At 32.2% G+C, this 17,027-nt stretch overlaps 2 protein-coding genes across 15 annotated transcripts in view; one reads left to right on the plus strand and one right to left on the minus strand.

Annotated features, from left to right (window-relative positions):
* DOCK7 (dedicator of cytokinesis 7) overlaps window positions 1–17,027 on the plus strand; it is a 196,979-nt gene that overhangs the window by 64,997 nt on the left and 114,955 nt on the right. The window lies entirely within an intron of this gene.
* Window positions 7,606–15,612, minus strand: ANGPTL3 (angiopoietin like 3). The gene is made up of 7 exons (XM_007108124.2): window positions 15,045–15,612; window positions 14,285–14,395; window positions 11,907–12,021; window positions 10,800–10,913; window positions 10,279–10,374; window positions 8,155–8,421; window positions 7,606–7,790 (listed from the first exon to the last, which is right to left on the minus strand). The coding sequence occupies exons 1-7, from the start codon at window positions 15,537–15,539 to the stop codon at window positions 7,606–7,608; spliced, it is 1,383 nt and encodes a 460-aa protein (XP_007108186.1). The 5' UTR covers window positions 15,540–15,612.

A 17,027-nucleotide genomic window follows, 5' to 3' on the forward strand; every position in this document is an offset into this window, starting at 1 on the left:
TTTTTTTTTTTTTTTTTTTTTTTTTTTTGGCGGTACGCGGGCCTCTCACTGTTGTGGCCTCTCCCGTTGCAGAGCACAGGCTTTGGACACGCAGGCCCAGCAGCCATGTCTCATGGGCCCAGCCGCTCTGCGGCATGTGGGATCCTCCCGGACCGGGGTACGAACCTGCGTCCCCCGCATCAGCAGGCGGACTCTCAACCACCGCGCCACCTGGGAAGCCCTAGCCATTATTTCTTTAACTCTGCACATCAGCCTGCACAGAGCCAATACGATTATCCCTGTTTTATAGATGACAAAGCTGACATTCCATAGGGTTCAAAATTATATCTGAATGAAACAGAAATTTAAGCAATTTTAGTGTGAGGTTTTTTTTTGGCTGCTTGGCATGCAGGATCTCATTGCCCTAACCAGGGATTGAACATGCACCCCCTGCAGTGGAAGCACGGAGTCTTAACCACTGGACCGCCAGGGAAGCCCTATAAGACTCCTTTTAGTTTATATATAGCCATTATCTCATTAACTCTGCACAGCAGCTTGCACAGAGCCAATACAATTATCCCTGTTTTATAGATGACAGCTGACATACCGTAGGGTTCAAATTTGTATCTGAAAAAAACAGAAATTTAAGCATTTTTATTGTGAGTTTTAAGAAAGTATTTGCACATTGTATTTATTTTTAGTAGTAAACTTGAGTGTACTTTAAAGGGTTTCAAGGGATAAAAAAGATTTAAAAAATTATTGTCTGAGTAGAGGGAGGATGAATGGACGTGATTGACGCAAACATTTGACAAGTGAGAAATCGTAGGGAGAACTGTATTCTGAAAGTGCCAGATCTCCTATTACTTAACACCTATTGCTTCCAATTTTTATAGTTATCAAATAATTTAGAAAAAGCTATCTAAAAGGATATGTATGTAAAAAATATATATTTTTTAGTTTAATTTTTTATGTTTTACATTAAAATATTCTTTTAAAGATATCATTGAGATTTCTCTCTTTTTTTTTGCGGTACGCGGGCCTCTCACTGTTGTGGCTTCTCCCGTTGCGGAGCACAGGCTCCGGACGCGCAGGCTCAGCGACCATGGCTCACGGGCCCAGCCGCTCCGCGGCATGTGGGATCTTCCCGGACTGGGGCACGAACCTGTGTCCCCTGCATCGGCAGGTGGACTCTCAACCACTGTGCCACCAGGGAAGCCCTTCTCTCTCTTTTTTTTAACGTTGTAATATTTTATTTTAAAAGAACCATTTACTTTTCCTCCACACATGATTTTTTTTTAAAACATCTTTATTAGAGTATAATTGCTTTACAATGGTGTGTTGGTTTCTGCTTTATAACAAAGTGAATCAGCTATACATATACATATATCCCCATATCTCTTCCCTCTTTCTCAAAGAGGTTTTTTTAAAAAAATCTTTACTAAGCTATACCTAAAGTTAGAGATTTTCACATTCAAATAAAGTCTGTCTTTTTTTTCCCTACCACATGTGGTTGTTCACTTATTCTTTTAAAGTGTTAACCCAGAAGGGACTTGGTCTGTTCAAATCCTCTATAGGGGTAAATGAGAATGCACAGATACATGGTAGTTTTTAGCAATTAGGAACAGAATAACAAATTTCTTATTGTGCAAAACAAGTGGAGATAATTTATATCAATTGCTTGCTTTATCAAGAAAATACTTATCACTCTATCATAGAAGAAATGCTAGTGCAGTTGTTACATTAAGATAATCAAATACAGAACTCTTTCTTACTCATGGAAAAAATTTTTTTTGTTGAATATCTGAAATCACTTGAAAGTTAGGTAGTAGATTGTGTGTAATGCTACTCATGTTCCAAATTTGTACTTGATGACCACTGTTGCACTTGAGTTAAAAGATCATGGTACATCTAATTGAGCAAATGCCCGTGTATTTTATTGACATCCAGTTTTTAAGAGATATGTCATAGAGCGCATGATATTCTTGGTGAGACTGTTAACAGTTAGTTTCTTTCCCCCAAACAGCCTTAGTTGTAATCACCTATTGAACTTTCATATCTTTGTTCTTCTTCCATTTCTTAGAAAGACTATACCTAGCAAATATGCTGTTACCAAGAATATAAGAATGAATACAGTGGTTCAGACTTGGTGACACTGAGAAACAAAATGAAAAGATATGGTTCATTTTGATCTGGACCTTAGTTAGCAGTTAGTAATACACCCCCATTCATCTCTCAGTAATCCTTAGTAAACCTATATTATCTGTGACATTAACCTGATTATAGTTTTAAACTTTTTATAATGGAAAATTACGAACATACACAAAAGTATATGGAACAGTACAATTAACCTCCATTGTCATTCTTATTTCATCTATTACCTGTTCCTTTTTTTCTGTAATACTTTAAAATGAAGCCTAGTCATCATATCATTTCACCAGTCAGTCCTTCAGTTATGTATTTCTAACAGATAAGGACTTAAAAAAAATTAGCCACAGTAACATTTGAAATGTTTTATTATTGCTTTATAATTTTACCCTGTATCAGTTTTCTCCTGGGTAGTTTAATAAGTTTATTGTATAGTGATTGAATTTTTTCCCTAGAATTCTGTTTCTAGGAATAGCTTGGTCAATCAAAGTAAATGTATACAGTTGGCCCTTCATATTAGCGGGTTCCACATCTGCAGATTCAAACAACTGAAGATTGAAAATATTTGGAAAAATAAATTCCAGAAAGATCTAAAAAGTAAAACTTGAATTTTCTGTGCACTGGCAACTATTCACATAGTGTTTACATTGTATTAAGTATTAAAAGTAATCTAGAGATGATTTAAAATATGCGGGAGGATGTGCATAGGTTATATGCAAACACTTAACCATTTTATATAAGGTACTTGAGCATCCACGGATTTTGGTATCCTCAGTGGTCCTGAAACCACTCCCTTGGATATCAAGGGAAGACTATACTACTTATATTATGACATGAGAACCATGTAATTCATGTTTCTTAAACTAGGTTATCATATGATGGTAGGTCTCCCTTTAGAGTTGGGGTTCTTAATACCATTTGGCAGTCTTGTGAATCCTTTGATTCTTGTTTGGGAATAATCTTTCTGAATGTATAAAATGAAATACATAGGATAACAAAGGAAATCAATTATATTAAATAACAACTATCAAGATTTTAAGTTGTGATATGTTTCTTTATTAATGAATTAAATAACAAGATCTAGCTGCAGGTCTAAAAACTACCATATTCTCTAGGTAGTAATAAGCGTGAACAGTGTTTTAAGATGTCTGCAATAGTTGTGATATAAAGTTATGTATGATTTCTATTAATGACAAAGTCTCATGTATTGCTAATACTGGTATGGTTAGTTTCCTACAATCAAAATTTAAGGAAGTGTAAATTTCAGTGAAAATTAAGGTGTATTTTTTTTTCCATTCAAGTTTTCGGTTCTCTGCTTTTAGAGAGTATTGGTCTTTGTTTTTATTTTTAGTTTTCATAGATGTCACAAACTATTGCCATACTCCACTGTTTTGGTTTTGCCCTAGATATAACACTCTGGCTTTTATACTATTTAATTCGTCCTAGTTTATTTTAACTACAAAAATTCTTGATTTGAGAGGTCTGTTCTCTAACATTTTAACATAGCCACCCAGGAGTTTTTAACTAGGGGCTTGAACATGATGGAGTGTTATCTCAGACTCCAAGGGAAGGAGTAAAATTCCAGAAACAGCAGCAGAATGTGAGGAGAGCACTTTTGTTCTCCTGTCCTGAGAGTTAGAGTATTTTCTGTTAGGAAGCATTTGTACAGAGTATTTACTTAAAGAGATGTGAATAGTGATACCCAAGAACCAGTTTTTGCAAGTATATACATTTGTTTAGAACTTTGTAGTTCATACAGCCATTCAAATATAGTATCTTACTTGATAATTACAAGTCCATGAAGTAGATTTGACAAGGTTATTATTATTCCCATATATATGGGATGTGGAAACTGAGGCTCAGTTGCATATTTGAAGATAAACAGAGCCTTACATCTTTAAAGATACAGGTTATTGCTTTGTCAAATAAATGTAATCATTTTGTTAGATGTATGATTGTTCTTGGGATTAAACATATGAATTTAGAAAAACAGTTTTTATGTTTGAGATGGAATCTCTGATTTTATATTTTCTAAACTGTCATTGAAACCTCATTTTATAAAGGCTTATTAGGGAGATTGTTAATTCTATTTTCATGACCTTGAACTGCTCATTTCACACCAATTGAGTAATTTTGCCCTATTTGATTTGCCATGAGAACACTTTGGACTTTGATAAAAGGGCCAACATTTGATCACTTTGTAGTACATGCGTAAGTGCAATGTTTGTGGTTGTTAGTTATGGGAGAAAAACAAAAGGACATCTGATTATTCTATAACAGAATGTGGAATATGTAACAATACATATTTGGAATAGGTTTTATATGGAGGTAAATAGTAGATACTCAAATACTGATTAATGAATACATTTTTGATTAATGAATAGGTTAATTGATTTCCATGAGTTATTAGGAAGAAAGGACACAAGCGTGAAAACATGCTGATTCTAGGATGACACCATTTAAATAGATTATACTACAGTAGGTAACTCCTACATGAGAAATGTATATACTTGCTCTCAGTAAAATTCACACTAGTTCAGAGTAAACTCTTGGTATAGAAATTCTGTAGGAATTCACTAAAATCAAGTAGATTGACTATCTTTGGTGCTCTTGGGGTTTTTATTACTATTTTTCACTATTTTTAGTGTTATGATTTACCAGGTTTATTTTTCTGTCTTATCTTTACTTGTAAAGTGCCAATTGAAGGGGTCCAGGCAGTAATGCTGCAAGGTTTCAGAGGAAGGACCTCCATTTACTAGGTTATTTGTGGAATAAGTGAGATCATCTGTGCTACCTTGAAGTATAAATAGCATCTAGCCAAGCAGAAAGGTGTGGAGAGGCATTCTAGGAAAATGGAATGGCATTAGGAAAGCATACAGGGGATGTTTCAAAGTGAATAAGTTTGATTAGATGTGAGGGTTTGTGTTGGGCAGGAGATGGTTAAAGAAGTATTTGGGGGTCAGATTATAGAAATCCTTGAACACCTGGAAGAGATTTGGATTTTGCTTTGTAGGCTTATGCTCTTCTAATTGGGGTACACATTCTTGTGAAGGCACAGCTAAATGAGATATGCAAGTCATGGCAGAGGAGAGGTGGTACACAAAGTTAATTGCAAAGCCAAAGATGCCTCCTGGGTTCTAAGCTTTTATGACTGGAAGCATGGTAGTGCCATTAATGTATATAAAGAAATGAGGAGAGTGTGAAAAGGTAAAAGGGAGAACCCGCAGAGGCTGTAAGGTATTGATGAATTTGTTATTTGATAAATTGAGTTTGAAGAGGCTATAGGATATCAAAAGGAGAAATGGCAGGTAGGCAATGGAAGAAGGGGAACTGGAGAGAGATCTGGGAGTAATATGTAGATTTGGAAACTTTATTCATGGAAAAAGATGAGTCCATGAGAGTAGATAGAATTTCTGAGGGTCAGAGTAGAAGAGATGACTGAATATTGTACATTGGTCCACAATGCTAAAGACTAGGATGGATTAGGGCTTTAAAGATAGGATCAAGTTGGAGATAATCCTTGGAGAGTATAGTAGTATTGTGGAAGCAAACTGAAGGTCAAGTTTGAGAAAAGAATATTGTTATTAGTAAGTAGTAGAGAAACCAAAGGGAATGTGGTCTAAGAGGTCACTAGATTTGACAGTTGTGTTAGTGGTACAATTAGAACACTTTTGGCAAACTAGTGAGGACAGAAGGACACAATTTTGTGAACCGTAAAGAAAAAAATCCTTTTTCTTTCTCTACCAGAATTCTCTCTCAATCTGAGCTTTATATACAGAAAAAAACTCACTTAGTGTTCCTAAATGGAACAAAATGAAACATATTGTGTGAGAATTATAAAAAATTGGAAAAGAGAGAAAAATTGGTATATTAAATAATGCATTATTTTGCATTTGAAAGCTTCCTATTTTAAGCCATTTTGGCATTCTCGTTCTAAAAAGTCAGTTTGGACAGCTTGAATGTGGTTCTGAAAAAAAGAAAACCTACTCTTGCCTTTATTCTTTTGTATTTTTTGGAACAAAATATTTATGTAGGATCCACATAGATCATCCATATTTGCATGTGTCATATAGTAAAAATATATATGACGTATATTGGATAATTTAACATACAGAATGCTGAATATATATTGACTAATGTGAGTCACTATAGCTTGGGCACTAACCTTTAAAAGTTGAATTTAATTCAAGACTTTATTTCTCCTTGGTAGTTTTTTTAAAAACGTATTTAAAAATAAATACTGACAAGTGATACTATGGTCAAAACATCCTCTAATAATCCTTGAGTATTTAGAATTTAAATTATTTAAATTAGAAATAACATAATCATACTTCTATTGGATGTCAATAAAAAACTACAAGAATTGGACTTCCCTGGCAGTCCATTGGTTAAGACTCCACACCTCCACTGCAGAGGGCACGGGTTTGATGCCTGGTCGGGGAACTAAGATTCCGCATGCTGTGGCACAGCCAAAAAAAAAAAGCTACAAGAATTTAAATTTCTATAATTTAGGGGACTGAGTCTTTATTGAATTTGGAAACATACATGAACATCTCTCAGACTATTTAAACATTTAGTTACTTGTTATGATTCTTAATTCTGTTTGAAAAACTACACATAAGTATTAGACTCACACTGTGTCCAAGGGGAATAAATGATAAAACTTTAACTTGATGCCACCAATACATTCATTCTTATTGTATTCTGACAAGATCCCTTTAAAATTATTTGTTTTCACAATATTAAGTGTTAAAATATGTATACAGTACAGATAAGTTAACAAACAAGTTAAGCTACAGCAATACTTGATATTTAAAGTCAATATGACTTAGCAGTTATGATCTACTGTATTTAAGACCATGAACCTATTTCAGTACAGTATTTCATCCTGCTTCATTTGGCTTCATAAATAAAGCATACCAAACATTTACTCCAAATTATTTTGTAGCAAAATGAAGTATCAGTTTTAAGATTCATATTATTGATTTTCACATGTACTCTGAACTGACTGAATTTTAGTTTTGAAATTAATATTACAGCATTTAAGAAATGTACAATTATTAGTCCTTTATAGTTATTCAAGTTTAGAATTTTAGCAAGAAAAGTAGTTTTTAAACTGGGGCGGTTGTAAAATTAGCTCACATGATGACTTTGAAAATAAAAATCTCTTTGTAAGTTTTTTATTTAGAAAGGTTATTTAAAAATTCACCCATTGGTTACAATTCAGATTGTGACCATCTAAAATTGATTCGCACATCACAAAATATATGAATAAATGATCATAAGAATTTTGATTGAGAAAGGTAAATGGTGTTCTTTGAGGTGATGTGATGATATGTTTAATATTAAGTTGGTAGTGGCTTTAATATAAAGAATTTATTTCTAAAGCCTTCTATTAGGGATTTAATACCAGATTTTTAAACCACAGTAATTTCGCATGAGTTTAATGTTTAATTTATTGGCTTTTTAATTTGCCTCAGTTCATTCAGAATTTTCTGAATCTGTTGGACGGATCAACATTTTGGTTGATTTGATAGAGTATAACCTTCCATTTTGAGACTTCCAGCATATTCCTCTTCTCCTCTCTGACTTAGTTTTTGCTTTTGGCTTGTTATATTTACCATTTAGGTTGTTTTCCCCACATACATCATGGCACCACCAACCTCCTAAAAAGGATAGATACGCAGTTTAATAGATACAAACTCATACGTAGTTACTGTTATTATATTTCCCCAGTATTTCTTCATTTCTTATAAATATGACAGTGTTGTATACATATATTCCAATTTAAAAGAATTTATACAAGTCTCATATACCTGACCAAAAATAAAATATCTGAGAAAGGTTAGAGGTAAAATACGTATTCAAACTAGAATCAAGTTAACACTTACGTTGAGACGTTTACCTATAGAGAAAATGTTTATATTGGATTCAGATTTTAAAGAGTTGACATTGAAAGATATTAGCTATTACTTTGGGAAGGTATTTTGAAGCTTTGAAAATAAACTATTTATATTAGGAACAGGTTACCTGAATTACTTTCTGGACAGTTGAAGTGTCCTTTTGCTTTGTGATCCCAAGTAGAAAACATCAAATCTTTGTGTTCCGGGAGTGCGTTGGGGACATTGCCAGCAATCTCAACTAGATGTAGTGTATAGTTGGTTTCATGATCTCCCAAGTGAAAAGAATATTCAATATAATGCTTGTTGTCTTTCCAATCTTCTAGCTCAATTCGTAAGATATAGTTAGATTGCTTTACTAGGGAGTATATCTTCTCTAGACCCAACCAGAATTCTCCTGAAAAGAAAAGTTGTAAAAATCTGTGGATTCTTAACTGCAGATTAGGCAGCGACTATTTTTTTTGTGTGTTCTTTTTTTTTTTTTGGTGTAAGTAGATTAGATGTTTTAGTCTTGAATCCCTTGGTTATTTTAGAGTCTCGTAAAATATTTCTTTTTAAAACAATTTTATTGAAGATAGTTATGTTAAAATAGTAATAGGTGTTAAAATACAACAAGTGTTAAAATAGTAATAGGGCTACCTAAAGTCTGATTATCCTTTCTAAAATGGATATTATCAGGCATATTTCACAGGTGAAACGTGTTAGACTATTATAAGTACTTTTAGGGCTAGTCATTGGTAAAATATTATCTAACTTCTGGGTCCTTATATGTACTGGCTTTACTGTCAGCTGTTTATTAATTTTTTTAAAAAATTTGTTTATTTATTTATTTTTTGCGGTACGCGGGCCTCTCACTGTTGTGGCCTCTCCGGTTGCGGAGCACAGGCTCCGGACGCGCAGGCTCAGCGGCCGTGGCTCACGGGTCTAGCCGCTCCGCGGCATGTGGGATCTTCCCGGACCAGGGCACGAACCCGTGTCCCCTGCATTGGCAGGCGGACTCTCAACCACTGCACCACCAGGGAAGCCCGTCAGCTGTTTATTAATACGAATATACTATCAAGAGATTTGTTAAGTATATCCGGAGACTTGGATAATAATGTAATTTTCCTCAAATATAATCTTGGCCTTTGATATTTGCTTGATATATATGTTTTCTTTGTAGAAAAAGAAGGAAATAAATTAAAAAAACATTTTAAATTAAAAAGCATAATTTTTAATAACTTTTCTCTGATTAAAAAATTTTATTTGGAATTAAAAACATAACATATTGTAAATACAAATAGATCTCTCTGATTATCACAATTACTCTCTTTAATTATCCCTTTTATTAAAGCATTTAAGGAAAAAAAGTCAAAATTTCCTTACTGCTGTTGAATTTGTCGATTTCATTTTAAGAATTGCAAAATACAAATGGCTTACTTTCTTGTAGAAATAAGTGAGTACTCTAGACTCTCACTCTCAGAAGAAGATTTGGAGCTACAAAACATATCACTGATTCTACCTTTTAGTTAGGGATTTAACTGGTAGTTTGAATACAAATTGTTTAAATGATCAAGTAGTACTGAATGTTTAAAAATTCGATATAATAATGGATGTTATCCACTTTATTAATGAGTACCTGTACATCACTCATGGATTTTTATAATGTGCTTTTTGGATTTTAAACCTCTGTCATTTATTTTTATTTTGCTTATTTTGTTTTTTATCTTATTTATTTTGTGATCAAAATATAATAATTTTCATTGAATTAAACTAAATTTATTTTAAACCACACATTGTATAGTACACATTTATCATATTTAAATAATTGAAATCTAAACATTTTGTAGTGTACATCTGACAGCTTCTTTGTGCCTTCCAACTTCCAAATAGTTAATATCTAAAATGTTAATAAGAAAGTAGAATGACCAGTGATAAGAATGGTTTTCTTTGTAGCCCATTCATAGCATTTAGCACTTATTTGAAGCACTTAGCACTTAATCAAATTTATCTTTGATAATTATAATTATGATAATTAGAAGCCATCCAATTAAATTGTGATAAGTATACATAGAACAGACATGTAGTTGTGAAAAGTATAATTCAAATAAAGACACTTGTAATAAGTTCAGTACTTACAAATGTGTAGTTATTTGTTAATAATTTATATGAAGGCTGGGAGTGTCCCTCATTCATTGTTGTATTTCTAATGCCCAGTCTGTAATAGGCTCTTAATAAATATTTTTAAGTTAACCAGTGAATGAAGTCAGCTTACCATCAAGCCTCCCAAAACCATATTTGTAGTTTTCCCAAGTTTCATTGAAGTTTTGTGATCCATCTATTCGGTGTTGAATTAATGTCCATGAACTACCTGAATATAATGAACAGATTGTTTATTTTCAGTAGACTGATGCTGATAGTTGTAACAAAATGTGGTTTTTTGTTTGGTTTTAATTGGTGGCTGTACAAGGTAGTTATTAATGTTGTTATGGTAACAACATTTTATTATTATGAACCCAAGAAGTTAAGTGAAGGGCAACTAATGAATTTGTCTTAATAAACTTATTGACAAAGGTCATTTCAGATTATTTTATAGAAAAAGATGGAGAATATTGAGTAAATGCCTGAGTAAATACATAAACAAGACAAATATAAGTACTAGATCTGTGTAACTACTTGTGTTATATATATTTCATTTTATATGTATTCAGAACAAAAATAACAGAATTAGCCTTACTAATAGGTAGTGAGTAACCTGAGCTAGCTACTGTCTATTTTCTCTTAGGCTCGTTTTACCTGATTTAACATCACAGTAGACATTGAAAACTTGAGAGTTGCTGGGTCTAATGGAATAGATGCCACTTGTATGTTCACCTCTATTATAAATGATGGTACAATCAGCAGGAATGTCTAGAATCAACAAAATGTTATTACGTAAGATACAGTAATAAAGAATGATATCTTTAGAGCTTGAGGTTTTACTTGACATTTTATGGAATTGTGGTGACTGTAGCCTTCGGTCTTTTTCAGTAATGTGTTATTGAAAAGGTACTTTATGCTAAAGCATTTTTATTAGATGGCATGTTATGCAAAGAATATCAAAATAGTTATTACCAAACTGATTTATTTTTAAGAAAAGTGACAAAATTAGAATTTTAAACACTTTTTTCCCTTAGATCTAGGAAAAACATAAATAAAATACCACATATGAGATGTTAGTGTAGTGCTCGGTGCATAGCAGGTAGTCAACAGATACATGAGGAAAGAGTGAACGTACATAGAGTAAACTAACAGAGAACCTTTTTCCTCTATGAATTACATTTAAAATAAATGTGTTTTCAAACTATATCATTTTTTAAAACTTGGGTAGGAATGGAGACTTTTTGTTCCCCCATCTTTTTTGTTTTTCTTATGGAAAGTAGAAACATTGAAGAGAATGCCAAAATCTTTTCATCTGTATTCAACAGTTGTTAACATTTTGCCATATTTGCTTTATAAACACAAATACATACAAATATGTATTTTGCTGTGCTATTTGAAAGGAATTTGCAAACATTATGCCCCTTAACCCCTTAGATATTTTGGCATGCATCTCTTAAACATGAGATTATTCTCTTACATAACTATAATATCATCATTACATCTAAGAAAGTTAATAATAATTTTATATTATCTAATATCAAGTCTATATTTCCCTGATTGTCTTAAGAATGTTTTATAGGGTTTAAAAAAATCACCAGGATCCAATTTAGGTTGACACATTATATTTGTTGGATTTATCTCTTTATTCTCTTTTAGTTAGTCTAGAACAGGCCCTGAGAATAGAGATTTTTGATGGAAATGTCAAAGAAGAAAAATTTGACGATATTAGTTTCAAGAAGGAAACCCACCAAATTATCTTACCATCATGTTCTACATTTTTTGTTTCATTCAAGTGAAGAGAGGGAGTAGTTCTTGGTGCTCTTGGTTTAGAAGAAAGAGAATTTTCTGTGGATTCTTGAATACCAGTTCTTCTTAACTGATAAAAGAATATAAATCTACTTTTAAAAATGGTACTGAATATACAATTAGGGGATATCTGAGTTCATAATATGTTATTGTTTTCGATGTTAAGAGGGATAAGCAATGCTATACATATTATACAGACTTCCTGTTCTCAAAATATTTAATCAGGCACATAAAGAGTTCAAAAAAATAGAGAAAGGCAAGGCAAAAAACAGAAATTGATCAAAAAACAGTAAGATCAAAGGCAGAGACTTTACTTAGAATATTTTAATATGTTCTATTTATTTATATGAATGTAATATATATTCTGTTCAATGATACAGGCAGATTTTAAATTTCATAATTCTCAGTTGTAGGTCTTAAGACCTAGCACATAATTTGAACAAGGCTGCTTTCTTGATAGTTTTTGACATGTAATCATATCTGTAGAGGTAACAAATTGGCAGTTTTATTTGTGTACTTTCAATATATTCAATATTTCATTGTCTGTTGTGCTGGGTTTGCAATTTATTGACCGATAGCTTTTCTTATTGATGGGTTGAGAAGAGCAGAGTATGTAATGTGTTATTAGTGTTAGTTTTTTGATGTCAGCATAAATGGCATTTCCTAGGATATAATGCATAAAGATCCGTTGTAAAGTTCACTTACTGGATGTTAGTCTTTTCTACTAAGTAACTGTGATCTTATAGTAACTTAACTTTACAGTTTTGGTTTCTTAATTTAAATTTGAATAAGTTGGGTCAGATGATTTAAGGCTTCTTCCAACTTAGAATTCATTGTTGAATTCTTCATACATTTTATTATTGGACAGGATGGATATTATTTTATAATAGTGACATTTTGCTTTTGTGAGCAGGTTCATTTACTCATAATAAAAGATATAGGAAAAGAATTAGAAAAATAACATATAGTAAGAAGGAAATTATGGAAATCAAAACTAGCTGGCAAAAACCCCTTTTCAGACAATTAGCAAAAATAACCTACTAAAATTATGAGTCATAAAATTACTGAAACATAATGTGTTTGTTTGGTGGAAATTGGTAATATTTGTTTTATAGTTCTTGGCATCTATTTTTTTTTTATACCAGTTTCTTCAGGTTTGTATTATTTTTGAAACTCTCTTGAATAGCTCTTTAGTAGTATTATTACTAATTAATATTTTTGAACTATGGTACTGTATATTGGAAATCTTAGATTTTGGCATAGCTTTATTCCAAACACGTATCTACCTTGCTCACCTAGCCAGTTATTTACATTGTAGATTAATTATATTATTGGGTATTAAACTTTAATTATTAGACATATAGCTTCTAATAATAATATTAATCATAGTAAGTTTTTATTGACTTCTTTGTGCTAAATGTGACATTACCTTTATTAACATGTATTTATTAAGTGCCTACTATGTGTCAGACAGAGTTCTATATTTTGGAGCTATAGCAATTTAAAAAAAATAGAAGAAACTTTCTGTACTTATGGAGCTTACATTCTAGTGCAGGGACAGACAAGATAAATAACTCAAATATATATTATGTTAAATAGGGGTAAGTGTTAAGGAAGAAAAGAGTAATGAAGGAGGTAGCAGGTTTCAAGCATGGGTGTAGGAGATTATAATTTCTGATTAAGTTATCTGGGAAGGCTTCTTTGAGAATTTTGTATTTGAGAAAGACCTAAAGTGAGTAAGAGTGGGCCCATGCAGATACCAGGGTGAAGAGCATTCCAGACAGAGAGCAACAAGGGCAAAGACCCTGAGATAGCAGCCTGTTTGATGTGTTTGTGTAACAGTAAAAAGGCCAGTATGACTAGAGTACAGGAGATGAAGTCAGTGAGATGATTAAGAGTCATCAGGGCCTTATGGGCCACTACGAGTGAGACCAGGAGCCATTGTGCGGTGTTGAACAAAGAGAGAGATAGTCTAATTTAAATTTTAATTGAATCTCTTTGGCTGCTATATTGAGGATATACTTTGCATGAATTAATTCTTTTTTTCTCACAACAGTACTGTAAGACAGGTTCTTTTATTATCTACATAGAGTACATGAGGAAACTGAGAAGGGGTTAAATAATTTATTCAAGGTCACACAAAAGTTTTAGAGCTAAAATTCAACACCAGATAGTTTATTAGCTTCAGAGCCTACAAACCTAATGATCATGCTGATGTGATCCTTTTATTCACTGTCCAACTATAATTATTTTAAATAATTTTAGGGTCCAGTGTTTTCATAAACCTAAATTTTATGTAAAAGATTGGACATACTATTAAAATATTGACTTACCTGATTTTCTATTTCTTTTATTTGACTATGCTGTTGATTTAATTGTCTGTATTGTTCTTCCACGATCTGAATAAGATCTTTGATGCTATTATCTTGCTGTTCTACAAAAGTCTGGACATAGATTATAGGTTGGTTAGAAGTTTCTTTCTTTTTTGTTAAATTAGACTTTTTTATTTGCTATAACACTATCACAATCTAATTTTTTAAACTAATACTGGATTAGAAAAATGATATTGGCAAACCTTTTCCCCTTGTATTCTTCTTTCACATAGTACATACTTTAGTTTTTGTGTTTTATTTAAAATGTACCATCTCTAAAATCTGATTTCCTGAACTTTAAAATACTTCAATTAAAAGAAAAAAAAAACAGTATTTTAATATCTTTTCCATTAACTGTATTACTTTTATATATTTTAAAGATGGGAGAATAGTTACACAAGTTATATTCCTGTATCTTTTTACTTGCCTCCAGTAATTTGCAATAGTATAATAATTTAGTGTTCTAAATTTCATTGCTTAACTGTCTTGTAATTTTCATCTGAAATGCAAAGTTTAGTTATTTTCATAAATAATGTTAGGGAAACAAAAACCAACTTGAAATTATAATGGGAAAATTTATTTCCTGAAGTCTTTTTTTCATGAAAAAAATATAGTGTTTCAACAGTTCAACAAAGTATTTCAAGTAGCATGTTTTAAAATATTTTTTTTAAAAGATCCACATTGAAAACATAATCATGAACCCTCTTTGTTTTATACTTACTTTGAGTGAAGTTATTTCCGGGTGTTCCTGAATTTCAGGTTGATTTTTAATTAAATTGGTTAATTGGTCCTCCAGATATCTCACTTTTTGTTGAAGTAGAATTTTTTCTTCAAGGAGACTTTCAAGTTTTGAGTTGAGTTCAAGTGACATGTTCTTTACTTCTTCATTTTTGACTTGCAGTCTGGATGTAGTTCTTCTAAGTTCCTTTTCTTCTTCTTTGATTTCATTGGTTTGCAGTGATAAGTCATAAAAAGACTGATCAAATATATTGAGTTTTTGAAATATGTCATTAATTTGGCCCTTAGTCTTATGAACAAAGTCTTTAAGACCGTGTCCTAACTGAAGTAGGCCATTGGCTAAAATTTTTACATCATCTAACATAGCAAATCTTGATTTTGGCTCTGGAGATACAGAATCAAATGATGAATAGTCTTGGTCAATTCTGGAAGAAATAACTAGAGGAGCAATAAAAAGAAAGAGCTTAATAGTGTACATTTTTATCCTAATTATTCACTTTAAAACGATTTGGAATTCGTTTTCTTCCTGTAAGCATACCTAGACTTCTGAACTCCCTATATAACACTATTTGCCACATAAACAGTAAGGTTGGCAGGTGAATATAGTTAATCATTAAGCTGTTTAAACTTGTATGAATGTAACCTTCCACATTGAGTTAGATCAATGCTAAATGAAGTCAAAGAAATGAACAAAAAATTTAATAGGTCTTTTAAAATGGTTATTGTATTTAATTTTGCTGTATTATAAACTGCACTTTCAGTGTTATGAGATCTACCTGTTTTTAAAAGCTCATTTTAATTTATCATGATTTTTAAAGAGATTTACAAGTAAATACCAAATTCTTTTGACTGATAAATTCATCATTAAAGTTGAGGAAAAATTAATGAATTAAGTATACATTTCCCAAATTGTAGTTTAGTTTTTTTTGGAAACAGTGATCAATTAAAAAAAAATGCCTTCTCTGTGAAGCCTTCCTCCACATCTACAGGTGGTGTTAATGCTGCATTCCCATGGTGCTCTGTATAAGCTGACATATGATTATATATTCCTTATTATTTGTCATTATAATTATTTGTTAGTATATCTTTTTGCTTCAGATAATCTATCTAAATCATATTTGTATATTATCACAAAATCCCATACATTAAAAGATATTTCATCCTTTTTCTCTGTTATAGTCTATGTCTCTTTGTTCTAGCCTCTTTTCCGTGTGCCCACTGTAAGACCAATAGATTATGTGGTTTTCTACGGTCAACCAGAATTAAATATTGGGTTGACCAAAAGAAAGGTTTGTTTGGTTTTTTCCATAAGATGGCTCTAGTGGCACTTAGTTGTCTTTAACTTCATTCAAAACAATTTTGTTAGATTGTATGTGATAGCTGTCATATCAGTGTGCATTCAAAAAAAGACTTACAAAATTGGTGAATTTTTGTGTAGCCATTTTAATATTGAAGGTGGAAGAAAAAGCAACATTTTTGGCATATTATGCTTTATTATTTCAACAAAGGTAAAAATGCAGCTGAAATGCATAAAAAGATTTGTGCAGTGTATGGAGAAGGTGCTGTGACTGATCGAACATGTCAAAAGTAGTTTGCGAAGTTTTGTGCTGGAGATTTCTCACTGGATGATGCTGCACAGTCGGGTAGACCAGTTGAAGTTGGTAGCGATCAAATCGAGACATTAATTGAGAACAATCAACCTTATACCACACGGGAGATAGCCAACATAGACAAAACATCCAAATCAAGCGTTGAAAATCATTTGCACCGGCTTAGTTATGTTCATCGCTTTGATGTTTGGGTTCCACATAAGTTAAGTGAAAAACAACCTTCTTGACTGTATTTTTGCACGTGCTTCTCTACTGAAACGTAATGAAAATGTTCCGTTTTTAAAACAAATTGTGATGGGCAGTGAAAAGTAGATACTGTACAATAGTGTGGAACGGAAGAGATCGTGGGGCAAGCG

The sequence above is a fragment of the Physeter macrocephalus genome, chromosome 4 (genome assembly GCF_002837175.3).
Source record: "Physeter macrocephalus isolate SW-GA chromosome 4, ASM283717v5, whole genome shotgun sequence".
Classification (NCBI taxonomy): domain Eukaryota; kingdom Metazoa; phylum Chordata; class Mammalia; order Artiodactyla; family Physeteridae; genus Physeter; species Physeter macrocephalus.